The sequence below is a fragment of the Peromyscus leucopus genome, chromosome 18, assembly GCF_004664715.2.
Source record: "Peromyscus leucopus breed LL Stock chromosome 18, UCI_PerLeu_2.1, whole genome shotgun sequence".
NCBI classification, from domain to species: Eukaryota; Metazoa; Chordata; class Mammalia; order Rodentia; family Cricetidae; genus Peromyscus; species Peromyscus leucopus.
This window is the reverse complement of record NC_051078.1, coordinates 34,637,174-34,656,579: the sequence shown is the minus strand read 5'-3', so window position 1 is coordinate 34,656,579 and position 19,406 is coordinate 34,637,174. Positions and strand designations below refer to the sequence as shown.

Sequence of the window (19,406 nt, the reverse complement as noted above, 5' to 3'; positions counted from 1 at the left end):
TTTAATACCGCCACTTGAATATGTAAGAAAATGGACCACCTCCCCCATCTGTAACCCAGAAAACATGTTCCAAACCCACACAGTCCCTAAGAGGCAAACAGGGAGCTTCCGGACACGTCTACTGAGCTTGCTGTTTGAAGTGCAGAAAGCACTCTGATAGAGTGAGTTTGCTTCCTAAGTAAAGAGAAATCTGTGTAATCTATAAGATCCCTGAAAAACTACCCCACCCAAGCATGGAGACATCAGTACTTGTGCTGGGCACTGTTTTGAGGTTGACAGTCAGTTCTCACACACCTCCTATGCCAGTGGTTCTCAACCTTCCTAATGTTGCAACCCTTTAATACAGTGCCTCGTGTTGTGGGGACCCCCAACCATAAAGTTATCTTCATTGCTACTTCATACCTGTCATTTTGCTACTGTTAATGAATCATAAGGTAAGTATCTGTGTTTTCCGATGGTCTTAGGTGACCCCTGTGAAAGGGTCATCTGACCTCCAAAGGGGTTGCAACCAACATGCTGAGAACCACTGTACTACAGGGACGAAAGTAGGTTCATGGGCACAAGGATCACTCATTGTCACAAGGCCGTCAAGTGGCAGAAGTCTGAGCTTAGAACTACACACTTGGTCACCTAGCTGTACAGCTTCCTAGGACTTTGGCTACCATTTTCTAAAAGTGCACAGGATAAGGCCTCTCAGAGGACCTCCCAGTTTCCGGGGGGCTCGGCAGAACTTAGAAAGTGTGGCTAGGCTGAGGGCAGGACAGGGGAGTGGGTTCCAAGTACCAGAGAACACAGAGGGTGAGACAGTCTTCAGGATGAAAAGCATAATGAGGTTTTGGGAGAGAAACACTTCACTGGGGGATTTAAGAGGCCTTGGATTTTTAGCATCAGGACATCCAGTTCTGCTAAAGGTTAAAATCCCTGGTGGACTTAGCCTAACACACTTATTGTGCTCCAAAAAGTGCTTGAAAACCATCTGTTTATAATATAAAATATATTTCCTCCATAGAAATAATATTATAAGCAGTGATTAGGTTTCCAGGTTAGGCCACAAAACCTATTTACCCATAATGTAGCCTTGATATTATATATCTGTAATAAAAGAATAGCAGAGAACAGGGAGGCTACAGCCATTTGAATTATACAGCAGTTTTTCTTCTCCTTTACTTATTTGTGTTTCTGCTCAGTTGGTAGTCTGGGAATGGTGCCCAACTGGATTGACTTTTAAATTTATTATTATTGTATTGTATTTGTATAGCATTTCTATTTTTCAAAATGGGCACGGTTTAAATTATTAATTATTTTCATGCCAATACAACGGACAGGAAGACCGACTTCTGAAAACCTGAAACCTGAAGTTTCCAGGTAGGTGAAGTGCCCATATGCTGGGCTGGGGTGGGGAAGGGCAAACCTTGAGCATCTGATTCTATTAGGCTACAATCTCTCAGTAAAAATTTACCACTTACTCAACCTTGAAATAGAAACTCTGAGCTCAGAAATGTAACTCCTACTTCCTGCCACTAGAATTTCATCAGCATCCTCTAATCTAATTGTTCACCAAGAGCAGACAGTCCCCGAAGGAATCTGATAACTAAATATCAGGTAATTGGCTTGAATGTGGGGTGAGTGTGACCTGTGCCAAAGATCCTATACTGATAAAATATCAGGAACCTTTTAACAAGCCAACGATCCAGCTTATTCTCTTCTCTCACATAGGCAACTGCATCTTCAAGGGGGAATGCTTTTCTCCAAGAGCATCCCAAGGTCCCTTGCTAAGTGATTTGCAACAGAGGTCTACATCTTTAGGAGGGGTAGAGAGCACAAAAGAGGGAGCAGGTGGTCTCCAGAGTTGGGTGACATTCATTACAGCTGCCAGTCTGCAAGAAGAAGGAGTCAGACTCGGTTAAATGAAAGAGACTAGGAAGTCACTGTGACAAACTAAACTCTGAATTAAAGGCTCCCAGAGTCAGGAAGGGGGGATGCCAAAATACAAGACCAAAATAACTTGCTAAGAAAGCTGAAAAATTGGATCTTCATCACTGGATATGCAAGTCAGTCTACAAGAGAAAACTATACTAATAACACAGGAATCTGGTATTTTTTTAAAAGGCAAAAATGTCTAGCATGCCAGGCAATGTCTTTCATTCATTTATTCTTCACACTCACACACACACACACAAACAAAAACAAAAACATACAAAGTTGCTATCATAATTGTCCTTAATAACAGACTAGGGGAAGTGAGGTTTTACAAGACTCCCCATTACTTTCCTAAGGCACAGTTAGTATATGGAGAAACTGAGATACTGGATCAAGCAGGATGGCATTACAAGACCATGCTCTCATCTACTACTCTGTGTTGACACTCACAATAGCTAGCACAATAGTTCACTAAGGAGCCTTCTGCTTAGACCATTTTGTGCCCCTGGGACAGAATGTCATCAATGGGAAACATTTTCTATAGCTCCAAAGGCTAGGAAACCCAAGGTCAATGGATTGTATCCACAAGAGCCATCTTGCTACATCATCGTATGGCACAAGATAGCAATGCAAGAGAAGGTACAAGCGCACAAAATAGTAAGGACCCACAATTGCAGCCAGAACCTCTTTCATACATTAGCCCAGTCATGAGTGTAGAGCTCTCATGAACTAAGTATCTCCCGTGGAGGTCCCACCACCCAACACTGTTGTGCCAGGGATTGTTTCCAACACAGGCTTTCATGGGGCGGGGGAGGGGACACATTCAAACCACAGAGTCTTCCTACTGCTATAGATCTTGAACTATTTCTAAGACCAGTGGGAAAAAACTCATTAACCTTCATGAAACAGGCATCATTGTTACCACCTCCACATCAAACACAAGGAAACTGAGGTACAGGGAGGTTAGTTAGCATAGTGTCTAGCAACAGCAACCATACTCTTTCTATTATCAATTGTTCAATATTTTTATAGTCTTCCACAGTAGGAACATCATAAGTACCAAAGAGATATTATGTTGGTTTTCCCAGGGCATGTCCATACAGGAAAATACAGGTTATACTGAAATTTCAAAGTGAGAAGTTAGTGTTCAGGCCAAGAAGTTTGGAGAATATGTTACATAAAATTAAACAAGTTTCCTGCTGTAAGCCTCTGAGAGCTTCCAATATTCTATTGTGCTTTGTAATTTGCCAAGACAGGGATGAATGATGCACCTAATCTGAACTCTTACTGAGTGTTATCTTGAGTGACTAGAAATTCCAGTTACACACGGCAGGAAGCAATGTCCAACTGTTTTGACTGGGAAATTGTGGTGGTTTGAATGAGAATGGCTTCTATCAGCTCGTATATTTAAATGTTTGTTAGTGGAACTATTTGGGAAGTCTTAGGTGGTGTTGTGACCTTGTTGGAAGAGGTGTGTCATTGGGGGTAGGCTTCAAGGTTTCAAAAGCATACACTAAGTCCAATCTCTGTCTGTTTCTGACTGCTGCCTGTGGATCAGAATGTGAAGTTCTCAGCTACTGCTCCAGCACCATGCCTCTCTGCTTCCTGCCATAATGATTATGAACTAACCCTCTAAAACTGTAAGTAAGTCCCCAATTAAGTGTTTTTTTTTTAAGAGTTGCCTTGGCCATGGTATCCCTTTACAGAAATAGAACAGTGACTAAGACAGCAATAATTCACATGGAAGAGTCAGAAAACTTTGTACCTCAATTAGCTGAACAAATGCAAAATGCTAGTGACTAGATAGGAATCTGAGTAATAAGGTTGACCAGATGTCCATTTGCATAGTTTCTCTATACTAGCTCAGTATCCAGTGTGCTTTCCCCCATACAAAGGCAAGTACAGCACCAGGCTTCTTAGGAGACTCTTGCAGCTCTTCCATACCCCAGGAGGAAAGTGTTTTGGGTGTCTCCTTGGGTCTTGAACAGCAGCTATTAAGAGTATTTGTTGACGATCTACTTCCCACACTAATTTTTTTCTGTTTCTCAGGGGCACAGCCTCGTTCATCTTTGTTTTCCCCAGAATCTAGTCAAGGATCTGGCCCACTGCTAGTGTGCAACAAAGGTTAGCTAAGTTGGAGTGAGACTTAAAATTTAAAGGGACTAAATTCTTGCCCGTGTCTCCATGATACCAGCCTAAGTCGTTGCATTGATTTTTGTTCATTAGGTTGGCCTGTTAACTGGCACAGTGGAAAATCAGTCTTTGTCCTGGAACTTGGAGCTGTTTAGCACACATAAAACACATTTGCAGACTGAAACACTCACACAAAAGGGATTTGTGGTCTTCGCTCCATGTGGGTCTCCAGTGAGCCATGCGTGAACTAAAACTTTTCCCTTTTTATTTCCAGTACAAACCTCGTACAGAAGAATGTTCGGAAGGAGTGTGGAAATGAAAGTGAGAAGATGATGCCTCTTGGCTCAGGAAGGTCTGGGTTATACCTCTATCTTATACATCCCCTGTGTCACTGGGGGCACTTTTTAGGCTTTGGGGGCCCATTTCCCCAGCACTGACTAGGTAGCAACACTACTATAGCCCTTCCTCTTGAGGGTCGTATCAATTCCCATCTCCCCTATCAGAAACAGCGCACACTCCAAATAGCAGACTGGAAATAGCCTATCATTACAAGGTGGCACAAGAGCAAAAACTTAAGACTGGCAGGCAGGCTGAACACGGTGCTTAGATGTGGAGGAGTTGCTCGGAACAGGACAAGCATGAGGTCACAGAGACAAGTGAAAACATTTGAGAAATTTTTCAAAGCCAATCAATACATGCTTATGAAAGTACATGCTGCCTCAGATAAGGTCATTTAGAAAAAACAAACAAACCTGCATTCCATTAAAACATGCATTTACTAGAAGGGGTGCTCTTAATGGGGTTTGTTGGAAGTCAGAGCATCACTTAAAGAGATGGTGAGGATAAATACTGGAGTCGGGATGCTGAGGCCTGAGGTCCTCAGTTGCCCACTTCCACTAAACAAACCAAGCTGGCTTCTGAGCAATGTGAGCATAACCATGGCCACCCACCTAAGAGGCCAACAGTGGAGGCGTGACTCTCAACACTTAGTGCCTCTTGACCTTCTGCTTCGGTAGTAAGTAGGCTTAGCCCATAGCTCTTCCAGCAGCTAGAAAGGGGGATAAAGAAGCCAGGGGACTCAGCATGGCCCCAGACACCATTCTAGCGTGGGAAGGTCTCCCGAGCCCCTCCCTAGCATTCGTGATAACCCAGATGCACAGGTTCAGACTGTGCCAGGGTCATTCAGGAATGCCCTGTGGCCAGAACGGCATATTCCTCTCTGTTCCCCACTGCTTCCACCCACAGACACTTGTCCTACTTGTTTCTATACAATTAGTCGGCACAATGGGGTCCTCACAGGAGGAGGACGGGCCTCCCCCAAGTCCCATTATTATCATTATCACTGTCATTACAGTGGCACTGGCCTGTAAAGAAGTGTGACTGTACAGGCGTCAGCCTGAAATCTGCATGAGGACACGTCTTCAACTGGAAAGGAAGATGGAAGGAAAGGAGATATTTAATGGTCTCCTATCTGCAAGTGTCTTCCTGGCCATCCTGCTAAATACTTATAGAGACATGGAAAGCGGAACATCCTCTTTCATCCCAGAAAGGCCTTCCAGGACCCAGGTGAAGACTGCTAACCTTGACCTTCTCTCCCTTCCTCAATCTGATTTAGTCTTGCTCACTTTCTCCTATGTTATTTCCTTGCTGATGTTGAGACCTCTGTCTCCTCCCCAATGACACACCCACCCATAACCTCAGAATGCCATCCTCCTTGGAAATAATCTCGGAAGGGGTAATCAGTTAAGGAGCTCAAGATGAGGTTATCCTCGGTGTAGAGTTTGCAGTGACTGGCACCTTGCTAGGAGAAAGGAGAGGGAGATTTGGACGTATATAAGGGAAGAGTGTGTATAAGACCTGAGATCGAGACAGCTAGTCTACCATGAGCCAAGGAGCACCAGGAGCCACCAGAAGCTGGGACACATGAGGACAGATCTTGCACTAGAACCTAGTCCTACTTACATCTTGGTTCCAGACTTTGGTCCTCTGGAAGTACAACAGACACATTTGTGCTGTTTTAAGCTGCCAAATTTGTGGTAACTTTTGTTATGGTAGCTAAAATCCCTTACTCAGAGGACTTGCATGAAAGTGAAAATCTGTGCAACTTACTGGGAGGAGTCCTGAGAACATCTGACACATAGTAGGTGTTCAATATCTCCTGATGAAAGTGCAGAGTAGTTTCTGAAACTGGAGGGGACCCTGAGTTCTGTTCCCTTTCTCAGTCCACAGGTTATTACAAAATGTCCATGTGGGTACTTGTTCCAGCTTGGCCCTCTCTGAGGGGCACCATGTCCTTCCTTCTGCCTCTTTCCTACAGTGGCAGACAATGGAATGGCTTGGGAGTTGGAGATAAACCCAGCTTTGTATAATCTGAGGCTGGTGAAGAATGGCCTCTAAAGATGTCTACATCCTAATCCACGGGACCCATGACACTATGTCATGATCATGGCGAACACTTTGCAAATGTGGACTAGTTCAGGATCTTAAGGTAGGGTGGCTTTGCAGTTATCTCGATGTTAGCACAAGGATCAGAGATAGGAGTTCAGGACCAGTGGAGTCTGGAGATGACGCACTGTTGGCTTTGATGTGCTGGGAGGAAAGGCTGACAAGGAATGTGAGCTGCCTTGAGAAGCTGGGAAAGGGAAGAACATGGGTGTTTCTACAACCTCAAGGAGGAGTTCTATCCATAGTACAACCAGGGAAACCCCACTTCAGAGTCCTCACTTCCAGAGCCACAGTGTAGTGGGTAACCATTCCAGCTTTGATCTGGAAGTTCCAACCCCCATTGAGACTCTAGCAACTGTCACGCCTACGAGGCGGGGCCAGGGGAGGCACCTGGAAACCCGAGATCTGGATGGGCCAGCGATCTCTCTGTTCCGGGACGCTGAACGGTGGAGGTGGACCGAGCAGAGCTCCAGAGAACACCACTAGACTGCAATACACCTTCCCCAGACCCCGTGACCTACCTATCCCTTAACTTGTAAGTTACGCCATTAAATAAATATCCTTTTAACTAGGTGGAGTGGCCTTAATAATTTCACCAATACCACAGTGTAAACATTTCAGGCTCTTGAAGCCACCAAGCACTCCTTACATCAGTAGCTGGTGATCGAGGACAACCCCTGCCTATCTTCCCCTCTATAAAGTGATAGTACTGGTCCCTGACTCCTTAGGGTGCCAAGAAGGACAAGCAGGCACAGGGTGGAGTCTCCTGGAGGTTTGTGTTCAAGGCAGGCTCTCTGAGTCAGCTCACTCTGGAGTTAGCAACCAGGATGCTACAATGGAGATCATCCATGGTGTCTCCAGAAGAACATGGCCACATGTACTGTACACCATGGATTGTCACTGCCAAGTTTTAGAACAATGGTACCCTGATGGGCAGGGTTCCCATAGGGCTAACAGTTGGCCCAGAGTTCATGAAGAAGTGCCTCTTAGGTAGAGGAGAGGCCTTGAGACAGGAGAGCAAGGGAAGCACTAGGAATTGCTCCCAGTCTGCTCTTTACAAATCTTCAGTTCTCTCCTGTGTCTAGGTGCCTTCTGCCAGGCCTGCAGTGGTCAGACACAAGCTAGACCCTGAGGGGCTTGCTGTTAGACTGAGCTGAGAAATGATCCGTTTCAGAGTCCCACATGCAGTACAGCCCAACAGTGCCTGAAGATTTCAAAACCCGCTCCTAGGGGTTGCCTGAAGGTCTTCCAACTGTCACTGTGGGGAAATAACCGGCAGCAGAATACAGGGGGAGGTTAAATTTATACAAATAATCAAGGGGGCACCCAGATACCCTGTAATTAGCACGTTGGGGGCTCTGTCTCTATCCTGTGCATGGGGAGCGTTAAGGAACTACCGTGAATGGCTGTTCCTGCATGGCCCGTTTTCTGAGGAGGACCCAGCCCAGGTTCCACCATGTGACTGGGCCCAAGAGACAGCCACCAAGCAGATGACCCAGGAAGACACACAAGATAAACTCACCTTAGAAAATACATGAGGAGGGGGAGGGAGGGCCAGCTGATGCCTGACTTGATGCAATTCACCTTCCACACTGCCAACGTGATAATCTTTGCAAGACATAAATCTTTTAAAGACACAGTCCCTTTAATGAGCTCCCAGCACATACTAATTAAATCTAGACTCAGAGTCTTTACTTTCTGATCCCACCCAACACTCTCATCCCTTCCAATCCTTCCTTCCTTCCTAGCCAGTGTCCTAGAGACAAAATCCAACCTGCCACTCCCTAAACAGATCTCAGGCTGAGCTGCTTTTTTGGCATGAAATGCCTCCTACCCCATCTGCCCTTGGTGAAAATCTCTCCACGCTTCCAGGCCCAATTTCAGACTTCCTTCCCTCTACAGCTGAGGGCAATCCTGGTCCCTCCTTGGCTTCCCCATATAGCTCACACCACCCCAGCACTTCCCCAGGAGCCAGATCTGCCTTCATTTTCGTGGATGTTACCTGAATGAACCCTCTCAGCAGCCCCCGAGATGGGTACTACCATCACCCTGCTTTGGCATAGAGAAGAAACATGCAGGTTAGCCACACAGAAGCCCAGATCTATGCAAGTCTGCTGTGCCATTCAGTGGGCTAGTATGGAGCTCAACACTGCTTACTCCAAGCAGAACCCCCCCCCCATACCCTGCTCAGTAAAGGGCACCTCGGTCTGGTCCCCCAAAGCCAGATGTCTGCATACACTCCTCTGCAACCTCAACTTACCTCCCCTGTAGCCTCCTTTACCCTATTGCTGGTAAAAGAGTTAGAACGCATCCCCTTGGGCATCTCTCAGAGGTCCTTCCCCATCTGACCTGGATTCTCTCCTTTGGCCTCCTGTCTTGGGAGTACCTGGGCCACAGGAAAAATCTAGCTTATTTGGGCATCAGTCCTTTCCTTTGTGAGGTGTTGGGTCAAGGGAGAAAGAATACATCTTCCAGAAACGGTGGCCACCTTGATCTTTTATTTTTCATTTTATGGCCCTATTTTTAGTGGGCCTTGCTCGAGGGGGAATTCAATTAATCACCAGGGCCCGTCAGTGCTCACTTCCAAATAGCTCTCAAACTCTGACACCTACCCACTTCTTCCCACAATCACGCTAACCCAGCCCCAGTTCCTACAATCACCTGCAATGCCTCCATCTCGCTCCAAATTTGCGGTCAGCTGCTCATTCTCCGGATGTAAGCTGGGCAGTGACCCCTCAAGATCCTTCGACCAAAATGCAAGTTCTTTAACACAACTTATGAGATCTTCCTGCATCTGCCCCGTTGACCAGGTCTTCTTATCACCCACCACTCTCCTGCTATGCCAGGACTCATCCACACTCACCTCCAGGCCAGGAACTCACCTCACCGTATTCTTTATCAGCCTGCACCTTCAGTCAGTCTCCCCTGCTGATATCCGCCCATGCTTCAGGTTTGGCTGAGTTATCCCTTCCTCATGAAGCTTCCCCAACCTTTTACATTTGAGTTAGATGCTCTTTATGTGTCTCCATGAAATCTATAAGTCTTCTATGCCCATCCATATCACACTCTGTTTCATTCATCTCCTTTACTACCCGAGAGATTAGATTCACGTTCCCAAGTCCCCACGCCCTCCTGTACCACAATTACTCATCCACATTGCCCTTTGGCATGCCATCTTATAACATATCCGACTAGACGGAATAAGATAGTATATTTCCCTACCCTACTGATGTTGGGCTGGGCTGTGGAGCTTCCTTTTTAACAATGGAACGTCAGGAAACGTGAGCAGAGGCTTTGTGTATATAATGTAACTGATCTTGGTGTCTTCAACATCTGCTGTCTGACTCAATGAGAGTAGGTACTCAAGGAGGGGCATGTGAAAGAGACCTGAGTTTCACCTATAGCAGACCTCCTGCTCCTCCCTAGGGCTGACACGTGGATCCGTGAGTGAGAAAAAAATAAATGTAAACAAACACCCATTCTTTAGGCCACTGAGAATTGGGCAGTTGCTCAGTAGGTGGTGTTACTGAACCAGAAACTCGAAATAGACTGACCTCTATCTATCATTAGACTGTAACCACCATTCCGAAACAACCGTGTCTCCAGATGGAACATCAGGTTTAGAACATGTGGGTGCTCCATAAAGGCTGACGATCAGATGTGTGATTGAATGACTGAACACTGTCCACTGACATGTTTGCCCTCCTATCTCGAATATAAGTCCCTTAAAGCCAAGAATGGCGTCTGGTTTTCCTCAGCAGCAGCCAACCAGCTCCCTTCCCACATCGGGCTCTTGGTAGGTTTTCAACAAATATTTGTTGAAACTAGAGAAATTGAATATCGCGGGCTGCCTTGGGAATCCATCCTCAATTTGTGACATTGTTGTCATGGGGAAATGCACCTATTGAGCCAAACAAACTTGCAAATGAACTTTTGGAACCCCACCGGCTCATTGGTTCAGGACTGCCAGTTTTGTGGAAATCCAGAACTGAACACATGTGCTATGCTTTGCAATATGGGAGAAGCTGAGAAACTGCTTCCAACCCCAAGATATTCAGCCTGGAAAAAAAAAATCCCCTTTCTACCCACACACACAAATGCAGCACAGGTTGAATTTGAGGTTCCCACAATAAAATACTAGACTTTCTAGACCTCATTGTTTACTCAATTGTTTTTTTTTTTTTTTATCTGCTTATCCTGGGTGTCTATTCTTAACATCAAATCAAAGGGAAACTAAGATCACTTTCTCAGCTCCCCTCCCTGCCCAAATCCACTTTCTAGACATGTCTACAGGAAAGTTCAACCTTCTCAACACAGAAAAGAAATTATTTTTCTAAATAAATCTGTGACATTTAAAATAAACACAGTGGGATGCACCACCATCATACAAAAACATCCCCTTTAGAATTCCTAATTTTGAATGGTGCTGAGAGCTCAACATGAGTCACAGATCTGAGGCTTAGCTTCATTTTATCTTAGGCCAGGACCGAGCCAGCTGGGAACCAAGTGAGGTGGTGGTGTGGCTGTGAGGGGCCATCAACCATGAGTCCAGAACGTCTGCTGATACATAGAGCCACGGGTACCGCCTGCCAGTCACTCATCTTACCTCACTCACTTAATGCATTTCTGGAGCACACTGTAGACAACAGCATGAAGGGAGAGGTAGAGGAATAAAGGTATAGTCATGGCCCATGAAGAAAAAAACAAACAAACAGTAATCTGATTGTAAGTAGCGGGTGGTTATCTGATGCTAGGTCCCCAAGTAGAAATAGATATTATCTTCTAGGACCAGACAGCAAAGAGAGAGCTAATGTGGGCAAGAGTGTGCTAAAATGGAGACAGGATTCCTAAGTTCGGGTGATGGCCCCTGGGCAGGGACACTATCGGAAAGTTCTTGAGTCAGAAAGACAATCAATGAGGCTGAGGTGACCAAGGAGAGAGTTGACCCGAGAGAGGTCGGAGCTGCAGATCACAGAATGCCTTGTCTGCAATAGGGGATCTGCCTGAGCTGAAGGAAGGCCAGCCGCTAGAGGCAAGTCATCTGGGGGACACCACCTGGTGGAGATTTTTTAAAGGGTCCTTCCTATCGGAAAGTGCTCAGCAGGGTGAGGGAGCCAGAGAAGCAGCGGGGGAAACAGGAAGGAGACCTCACAGCTAGCTGTTAAGACCGAGATCCTCACCCAGTTCCCCAACAGCCCTGTACTGTTCTCCCTGGGTATATAGCTTCCCCAGGTCCCCCTAAAGGGCTGGCGGCTTCCTTTCAACCTACCGTAGGTGGTCCACCTGGGCCGAACTGCCTCTTCGGCAGGATCCTCCTTCTGACCTCCTCCCAGAGTTGAGGCTCATGTTATCCACAGATACCATCCTTGACCCCTCCTTACCCAATCACCCACTGCGTCCGCCCTCACCCACAGTAGAACTACTTTCCTTCATTTCTTGACTATCTCCTCCCTCACTCTTCATCGTGGGGCCCATCCTTGTTCTTAATGGCCGAGACTACCACACAGATGGCCAATTCATCTAATAGTCTGATGACCACCCCAGGTCCCGGACTGTTTTGCTCAGTAATGTAGCATGAATTGTTAAAAGGTCTTATTAATAAAAACAAACCCAGGGCCAGGTACTGGGGCCAATGCTGGAAGATCAGAGAAGCAGAACAAGCCACAGCTAACCTCACCTCACCAAGTCCTCAGCTGATCCTGTTTCCTCATACTGGAAGCCTCTGAGTCCTCATCCAAAATGAATCTCAGCTGAGCTGCTGCTCAAAAGCCTAAAAGCTTAGCCAGCTCTAGTTCCTGGACCTCACGCCTTACATACCTTTCTGCTTTCTGCCATCACTTCCTAGGATTAAAGGCATGTGTCACCATGGCTGGCTGTTTTCAGTGTTTCTGGCTTTGAACTCACAGAGATCCAGACGGATCTCTGCCTCCGGAATGCTAGGATTAAAGGCATGTGCTACCACTGCCTAACCTCTATGTTTAATATTGTGGCTGTTCTGTTCTCTGACCCCCAGGTAAGTTTATTGAGGTGCACAATATATCAACCACACAGTAACCTTGTTCTCCATCCCCATCTCCATGGTGTAACAATCCTGTGGACCTTATCATATCCAGTAACTCCATACCTCTGTCACCTCAACTTGAAGCCGCACACAGTCCAGCCAGTACTCTTTCCCCGTTCTCCAATGGAAAGGTCCAGTGCGTGGGTCTCACCACCCTCTCACGTCTCTTACCCACAGGGTGTCCCCGCTTCTCCCCTCCACACAGGAGTCCCTCATTATACACATCAGCGTCTACAGTGGCCCTGTCACCAGTCATCCCATGGGCCCACCCTTTGTGAACCCTGGCTCAACGGAACTCTACCCTGCCCTCCAATGACAGCTCCGGAGCCAGACTAGGCTTGAACAAAGCAAAACCACACTTCTGTTTCAAAGGCACGATCATCAGCCTCAGGTGGGACCCCAAGATTGCCAGGCAACCAAACTCCATTTTCTTTGTTCTTTACTGGGCTCCTGGGTATGTCCTGCTCTTCTTCTTCCCAAACCTCCCGGGCTCCATCTCCACAGGCTCATCCCAACATCTTGCTTCTACTGGTCTGAGGTCATGGAGGATGGATGTACAGAGCGGTATGAACAGACCCTGAGCATCCTTCTTTCTGCCCCTACCAGCTCTGGGGTCCAGGCTAGGCCATTTCCTTCCCAGCCTGGCCTGAGGCTCCCTTCCCCACTGATGTATTAGGTCACAGTTTCTGCCATCTGATGAAAGACAGCACATCACAGCTCTCTATCTCTTCCTTTCTATTGGAATTTTCTCAACAACACAGAAAAGCACTGGTGTGGTGTGGGGTGTGTGTGTCTCTGTGTGAGTGCACACGCTTGCTTGCTTGCCTGCTTAAGGGTGTGTGTGTGTGTGTGTGTGTGTGTGTGTGTGTGTGTGTGTGGTGTGGTCTCTCCTTGAACTCACCGATTTAGCTAGACGATGTGACCAATGGACTTCCAGGGATCCTGTCGTCTGCACTGCTTTCCCAGCACTAAGATTACAGACACATCTAGCACAGCTGGCTATTTACATAGGTGCTGGAGATCCGATCTCAGACCCCTACCGCTCTCACAGCAAGCCCCTTACAGAAGACCGGCTGAGCCCCCATCTCTCCAGCCCCAGACGCCGCTATTTTATGCATCTTTAAAACCCCCAAAACTTGAACTGGGGAGATGGCTGAGCAGGTGCCTTGACCTGCCAAACTTGACGGCCTGAGTTCGGCCCCTGAGACCCATATGGTCGAAGAAGAAGAGAACCAGCTTCCACGAGCTGCCTCTGACCTTTACACACATGCTGTGGAAAATGCACCACCCCACTCCAATGAAAATAATTTTTAGACCCCCTAAACTCTCTGGACTCTACTTGCCACTCCAGAACCTGCTCCATCCCTCCTGAGGAGTCGCCCCTCCCTGCTCACTGCTCATTGTCCTTTGCAGGGCTAGCTCCCCTCCAAGCACAGGCCTCTGTCACAGTCGCTGATCGCCATATGCTAAGTCCACTGGGTTCATTTCCCTTTGACCTCCATAGCAGGAGCCAGCATGGTACCCTGTTCTCTTTTCCTTTTCTTTGCCCGGCAACACCCTCCTCCCTTAAGTGCTTCTCTCCTATTCTGTTACTTCATTGTTTTCCCCCCCATTTTGTTCCTCTCTGACCCTAAGCAGCCCAGCACGTCAGCGCTCAGCTCTTGAACATCTCTTTTCAGTTAGCCTTCCCTCCCTGATCTGATCTGAAGGCTTCCGTAAGAACCATCCAAACATCACCGACTCTGAAATCCTATTTCCAGCTTGGGCATCTCCCACCAACTCCTGACCCAAGCCTGTTGAACAACTAGACACTACCTACCTGCTGCTTTTAATCGCCACCCCTGTCACCAACCACCCATGAATAAGCTCCTGCCTGGAGCTCTCCACAGACACACAGAAAAGCTGCTGCATAAACGGAAGGGATCTCAAAGGCGACAGCCGCCATACGACGCTGGCTGTGATCAGTTAATTTCTTAGAGAAGGCTCCTACCCAATTACAATTATTCATGAGAATTTTCTTGACCCTGACTCTTTTGTTTGCCGGGGACTCCGAGGGAGAGAGCCCCGCAAGGAGGTGCAGTGGCGGCGGCGGCGGCGGCGGCGGAGGAGGAGGAGGAGGAGGAGGAGGAGGAGGAGGAGGGCAGTCGCTCATCTTGCAGCAGCTTGGACTGTGGCTTCCTCCACCGACTCTTAGTTCATTCCGTCTCCATATTTTTAGTTTGTTTCCCGAGCCTCTCCCTAACATCATAACCACCTCTCTCCATTCATACCTCCTGCTCCCCCACATTAGCTTTTTAATTCACTTCTCTGTCGCCTTTCTCCACCAACTGCCCCTTTGCTCTGCCTTCAGCCTCTCTCTACCTGTTCTGTTTTAAATCTGTGTCCACCTTTAAAAACTGAAAACACCAATCTGACAACCACTGTTATGTGGCTTGGTTTTTTTTCCCCCTCTCTCATTCCTGCCTGAGCTGCAGCGAAGGCGCTTTCCTCCTTGCTTCTATAGCAAGAGCTGGAGTACTGGGTTACCATGGCAACAGCGAATCCAACCAGGCTGGTCCCAGCGATGCTAAGAACTGCCATGGAGAGGAAGCTGCTACAAGTCGCCCCTGAGCCTAGATGGGTCGTGTACGTCGTAATTCAAGACCAGGCTGGGCAGATTCTGCCTGGAGACTGAGATTGTACATCAGCCCCCCGGCTATATGGCATGCAAGGAGACAATGCCATCAATAATAAGGCTTCCACAGAGCGAGCAGAATACATGGCATGATGAGGATTCATTTGAAAATTTTCAAACATTCCTGTTCTTTTATCTGCTCTAAGGGAGAACCTTTTGGCTCCCTCTGAAGTCTTGGTGAACTTGGGTAGGAAGGAAAAAGCAAATCCACCTACGCTAGCCTCTCCCTTCTCCTGTCACACTCCTGCCCCCTCTTGTCCCCAGACTGGGTGGCCCTGTGTGGTCTGGGTCACGTGACTTGATGGTACTGACAGGGTAAGAACCATCTTTGAGAATGAATTACCGTTACACCACGTATTTCAGTCCTGGAGAGCTCGGCTCCCCCACGGCCTGGCACTGGATCATGAAAGTAGGGCAACAAGTGTTCGGCTGCATGACGCTTGCTGGAAAACGCGGGTTGGTGAGAAAGAACTCAGGAAATACCTTTGGAGCGGGAGGCACCAGCCGCAGTGGGGGTCTGCCGCTGTTAAGCACTCCGAACAGGATTTACGTTTACTGCAGTTTGCCACCAGAATTCTCCTCACCTGAAAATAAAGAGGACATCGGTTCAGACAGAATCCCAAGCAGCCCTGGGGGGCACCTCCAACACCTTATCTGATGAAGGGCCACAAAGAGTATACTTATCAACTTGAGCCCTGAATGTCTCCGCGGTGGCATCCAATGGTAGGTCTCAAGTTCTAGGATATGACACGGTATGTAAGGTCATCCCTATTCACCCCAGTGACTCCTGAACCCACAAAATCAACCAAGAGCAGATCAAAAACATCTGAAAAAACATTGTCTGTACTTGTGCAATGCCATTTCTTTCTCTCCTTCCCTAAACAGCGCAGTAGAGTGATTTATATAGTATTAACACCGTACTGTATCATAGGCAGGCATAACTAATCTAAAGATGATTTAATGCAGATGGGAGGATGTGTACAGGTTTTATGCAAAATTTTGGTATCGTGAGGGCTTTGTGGAAGCGATCCCAGAAGATACCAAGAGACAACTGTATTTCCAGACTGCCCTGTGCCTGAGACTCTTGCCGAATCTGGGGTGGGTTCTTGGAGACTGTATTATTAAGAGCCTTCTCAGGTGAGTCCTACCAGAGTCCAGTTTCTGATCTGTGGGTAATTCATTTCCATAGGGATCACAGAGCCAGGTCACCTGATTCTCATACAGGGACAGTCCATATAGCCAGTAGTGTTATGGAAACGAGTATCCAGGAACAGGAGTGGTTCTGTCCCAGAATGATCAGGATGCGTTTGGCAAGGGATGCGGAAATGAAGTGGTATTAGGGTGCCTCCATCACCTCAGCTCCTGGCTCGGTGACTCACACCCATTCCATTGGGGTTGCAAATACAAGAAACAGGAGGAGGCAGGGCTGAGGGTGTAGTCAATAGTCAAGCTCTTGCTTAGCATGCTCAAGGTGCTGGGTTCGATTCCCAGCACTACGGAAAAGAAAAGAAAAAAATGAAACAGAAAGGGGGGTTAAAATCTTGCCCTGCCCTGAGGAGTACCTTTTCTATCCATCAGTTAGCGGTGCTGGGCAGATCCAGGGGCAAGCGGGGGGGGGGGGGGGGGGGCTGTGGCAAACATGGAGTGGTGCCTGGCACATTTTCGGAAGGCACACAACTGCACAGCAGATAGTGAGAAAACGTGTGGAACTCACCATCCCAGGAAGCTGTGCATGCTGGGAAGTATAAACAGAGAAATGGAGAGTTCTAGAAGGAGTTTGTGGCGAAAACAAGGCATAGTCCAAGGAGGACCCTTGAGTTCTAGGCTGGCGTCGTGCGGGATCCCCGTGCCCTCTTATTCCACACTCCTCTGTGCTGCTGACAGACGTAGACGCAGACCACAAGTCTGAGCCAGAACTAAGCAGAATGTGGATATTTATTTCCTTGTAGCTCACAAAACATCTTTTTAATTCTGAGGGATTTTATTAAGTGTCACATAATCTCCCTAACCTTGTTTCGCCGTCTGTAAAAACGGCACCAGTACAAGCAACTTTATAGGGTTATTACAAGCGTAGTCTGAAGCATACTAAATAATTTGTGTCATGAGTACTAGCTATTTGCTATTATGGGAGAAAACGGTGCCATGGTCCAGCAAACATGAACCCCCCTAGGCTGAAAGAGTCAGTAAGTTTCCTTAGCAGGCTTGTGTGAGCCTTTGAACAGGTCCAGCACCCATGATACTGTAGAGACACAAATAACAATGGATCATAGGACCTCTCTTCCTGACAGTCTTCAACCTAGAACATTCTTCAGGAATGACCACTTAGTGTATTTAAGCACAAACACAATTCTGTGTAAAAGATAAGATACTATAAAATATTACATTAGACTTGCTCTCTAATTAACACACTATGGAACTATTTCTCATCAGTACATATATCTGCACTATAATTATGTTTAATGTTCACATGTTGATGCCATTTTACAGATTTTTCATAGCTTTTCAAAATTAGTATCTTTCTAGGGGCTAGGAAGGAAATCCTTTGCATTTGGTATCTCTGGTGATCATACTTCACAGCCATGGTCAGTTAGTAGCATCCTACCATCTAGCCTAAGGTTTAACTTGTGATCCTCCTGCCTCGGCCTCCTAAGTACTATCATTACAAGGGTACTCTACCATGGTTGGCTAAGCAACAAGAACCTCTTGCCATAATGCTAAAGTGAAGAATATAGAGACAGTAAGTTTTGACACCCCCTTGAAAACTGTCCCTGAGGTCTTCAGGCTTAAGTGACTAGGGGTTAGAAGTCTTTGTTTTCTAGGAAGCAAAGATCTGTGAACTACTGGTCCCTTCATAGCAGTCTTCAGCCTACAGCACTGAGGTCTGGAGTTCTGTAAGTGTCTTTGTGGGTACTGATGGGAATTTATGAGCTATCTGCAATATTTCAAAAAGCAAAATGGAAAAACACGCACAGATTAAGCCAGACTTCCAGTATCTTTGCTTTGGGGGTTGGAATTTTATCAGCTCTACACGGCAGCTCAGTCAGTGTTCTGGCTGGCAGCTTTGAGATGTCCTTGATAAATAAAGCCTGGGAATGGTTACTTAGTAAACACAGTTTGTTGAATAGACAAAAGTCTTTCAAATATGGGGTCCCAGGGAAGAGACATAATAAAGAGGGTTTGGATGTCAAAGCAAGTCCGCACAGAAGGCTGTGTAAGGTGAAGCAGGCTGTGGGAGGTTCAGATGTGACCACCGTAATGTGAGCATTGGCTAGAACCGGCTTTTCAAACTGCCAAGAGCCACGTGGCCTTTCTAAGAATACTTGATACTGTCGCCCCTACCCTGTGACTCAAAAAGCACATGTAGGACAGTTATTGCTCTCCTCCTGAGAACGGCTGAAAGAGACAGAATGAGAAATGGGGGGAGGGGAAGGGCATCTGGGACATCCTTTACATAATTATCAAGGCCTCACTTACCTTCCTCAAACTTAGTGTGTTCAGAGGGTCAGGGCCAAAACTACCAGGCCAGGATGGGCTATCTTTCACAAGTTTGGAATTTGATGTCATTTTACATGGGCTTCAGAATTAGAGTTTAAGTTCTAGCCCTCTTCAAGATACATACAGACCCACATAGACATATTATATATGTATGTACACATTATGTATGTATATACAGACATATCATCAATACATACATTATATATGTATACACACATTATAAATGCATATGTGTCTATACATATGTATATATAATTTATATATACATGTGTACATTTACATATATACATAAATATATACAGATATGCACATATATATGTATATATATCTTCTAGAACTACTTTATTTTTCTTAGACTTTTCATATAAAAACTGAGTAATAATTACATTAACATATTTCATTTCATTAGTATTCTTTACTACATACATGTGTATGTGCAACACAACTCAGGACATATACGGAGACCACACAAAGAACAATGAGTCATATATCGTAAGAACCCAGTTTAAAAATTTGTTTCCTTTTCCCAAAGATGGAAAAATGTTGAAAAGGTATTGTTTTTATTTTAGTAAGCAGAAACAAGAAAAACTAAAACATCCAGATAAATTAAGAGAGAGAGAGAGAGAGAGAGAGAGAGAGAGAGAGAGAGAGAGAGAGAGAGAGTAGGGGGTGAGTGAC

General features: G+C 46.4%; 1 protein-coding gene across 1 annotated transcript in view; it reads right to left on the bottom strand.

The window, feature by feature from the left end:
• Positions 1 to 19,406, bottom strand: part of Plxnc1 (plexin C1) — a 152,525-nt gene that overhangs the window by 100,028 nt on the left and 33,091 nt on the right. Inside the window, 1 exon segment of the mRNA XM_028855702.2 lies at positions 15,717 to 15,817. Within this exon segment, the coding sequence (XP_028711535.1) occupies positions 15,717 to 15,817 (101 nt within the window).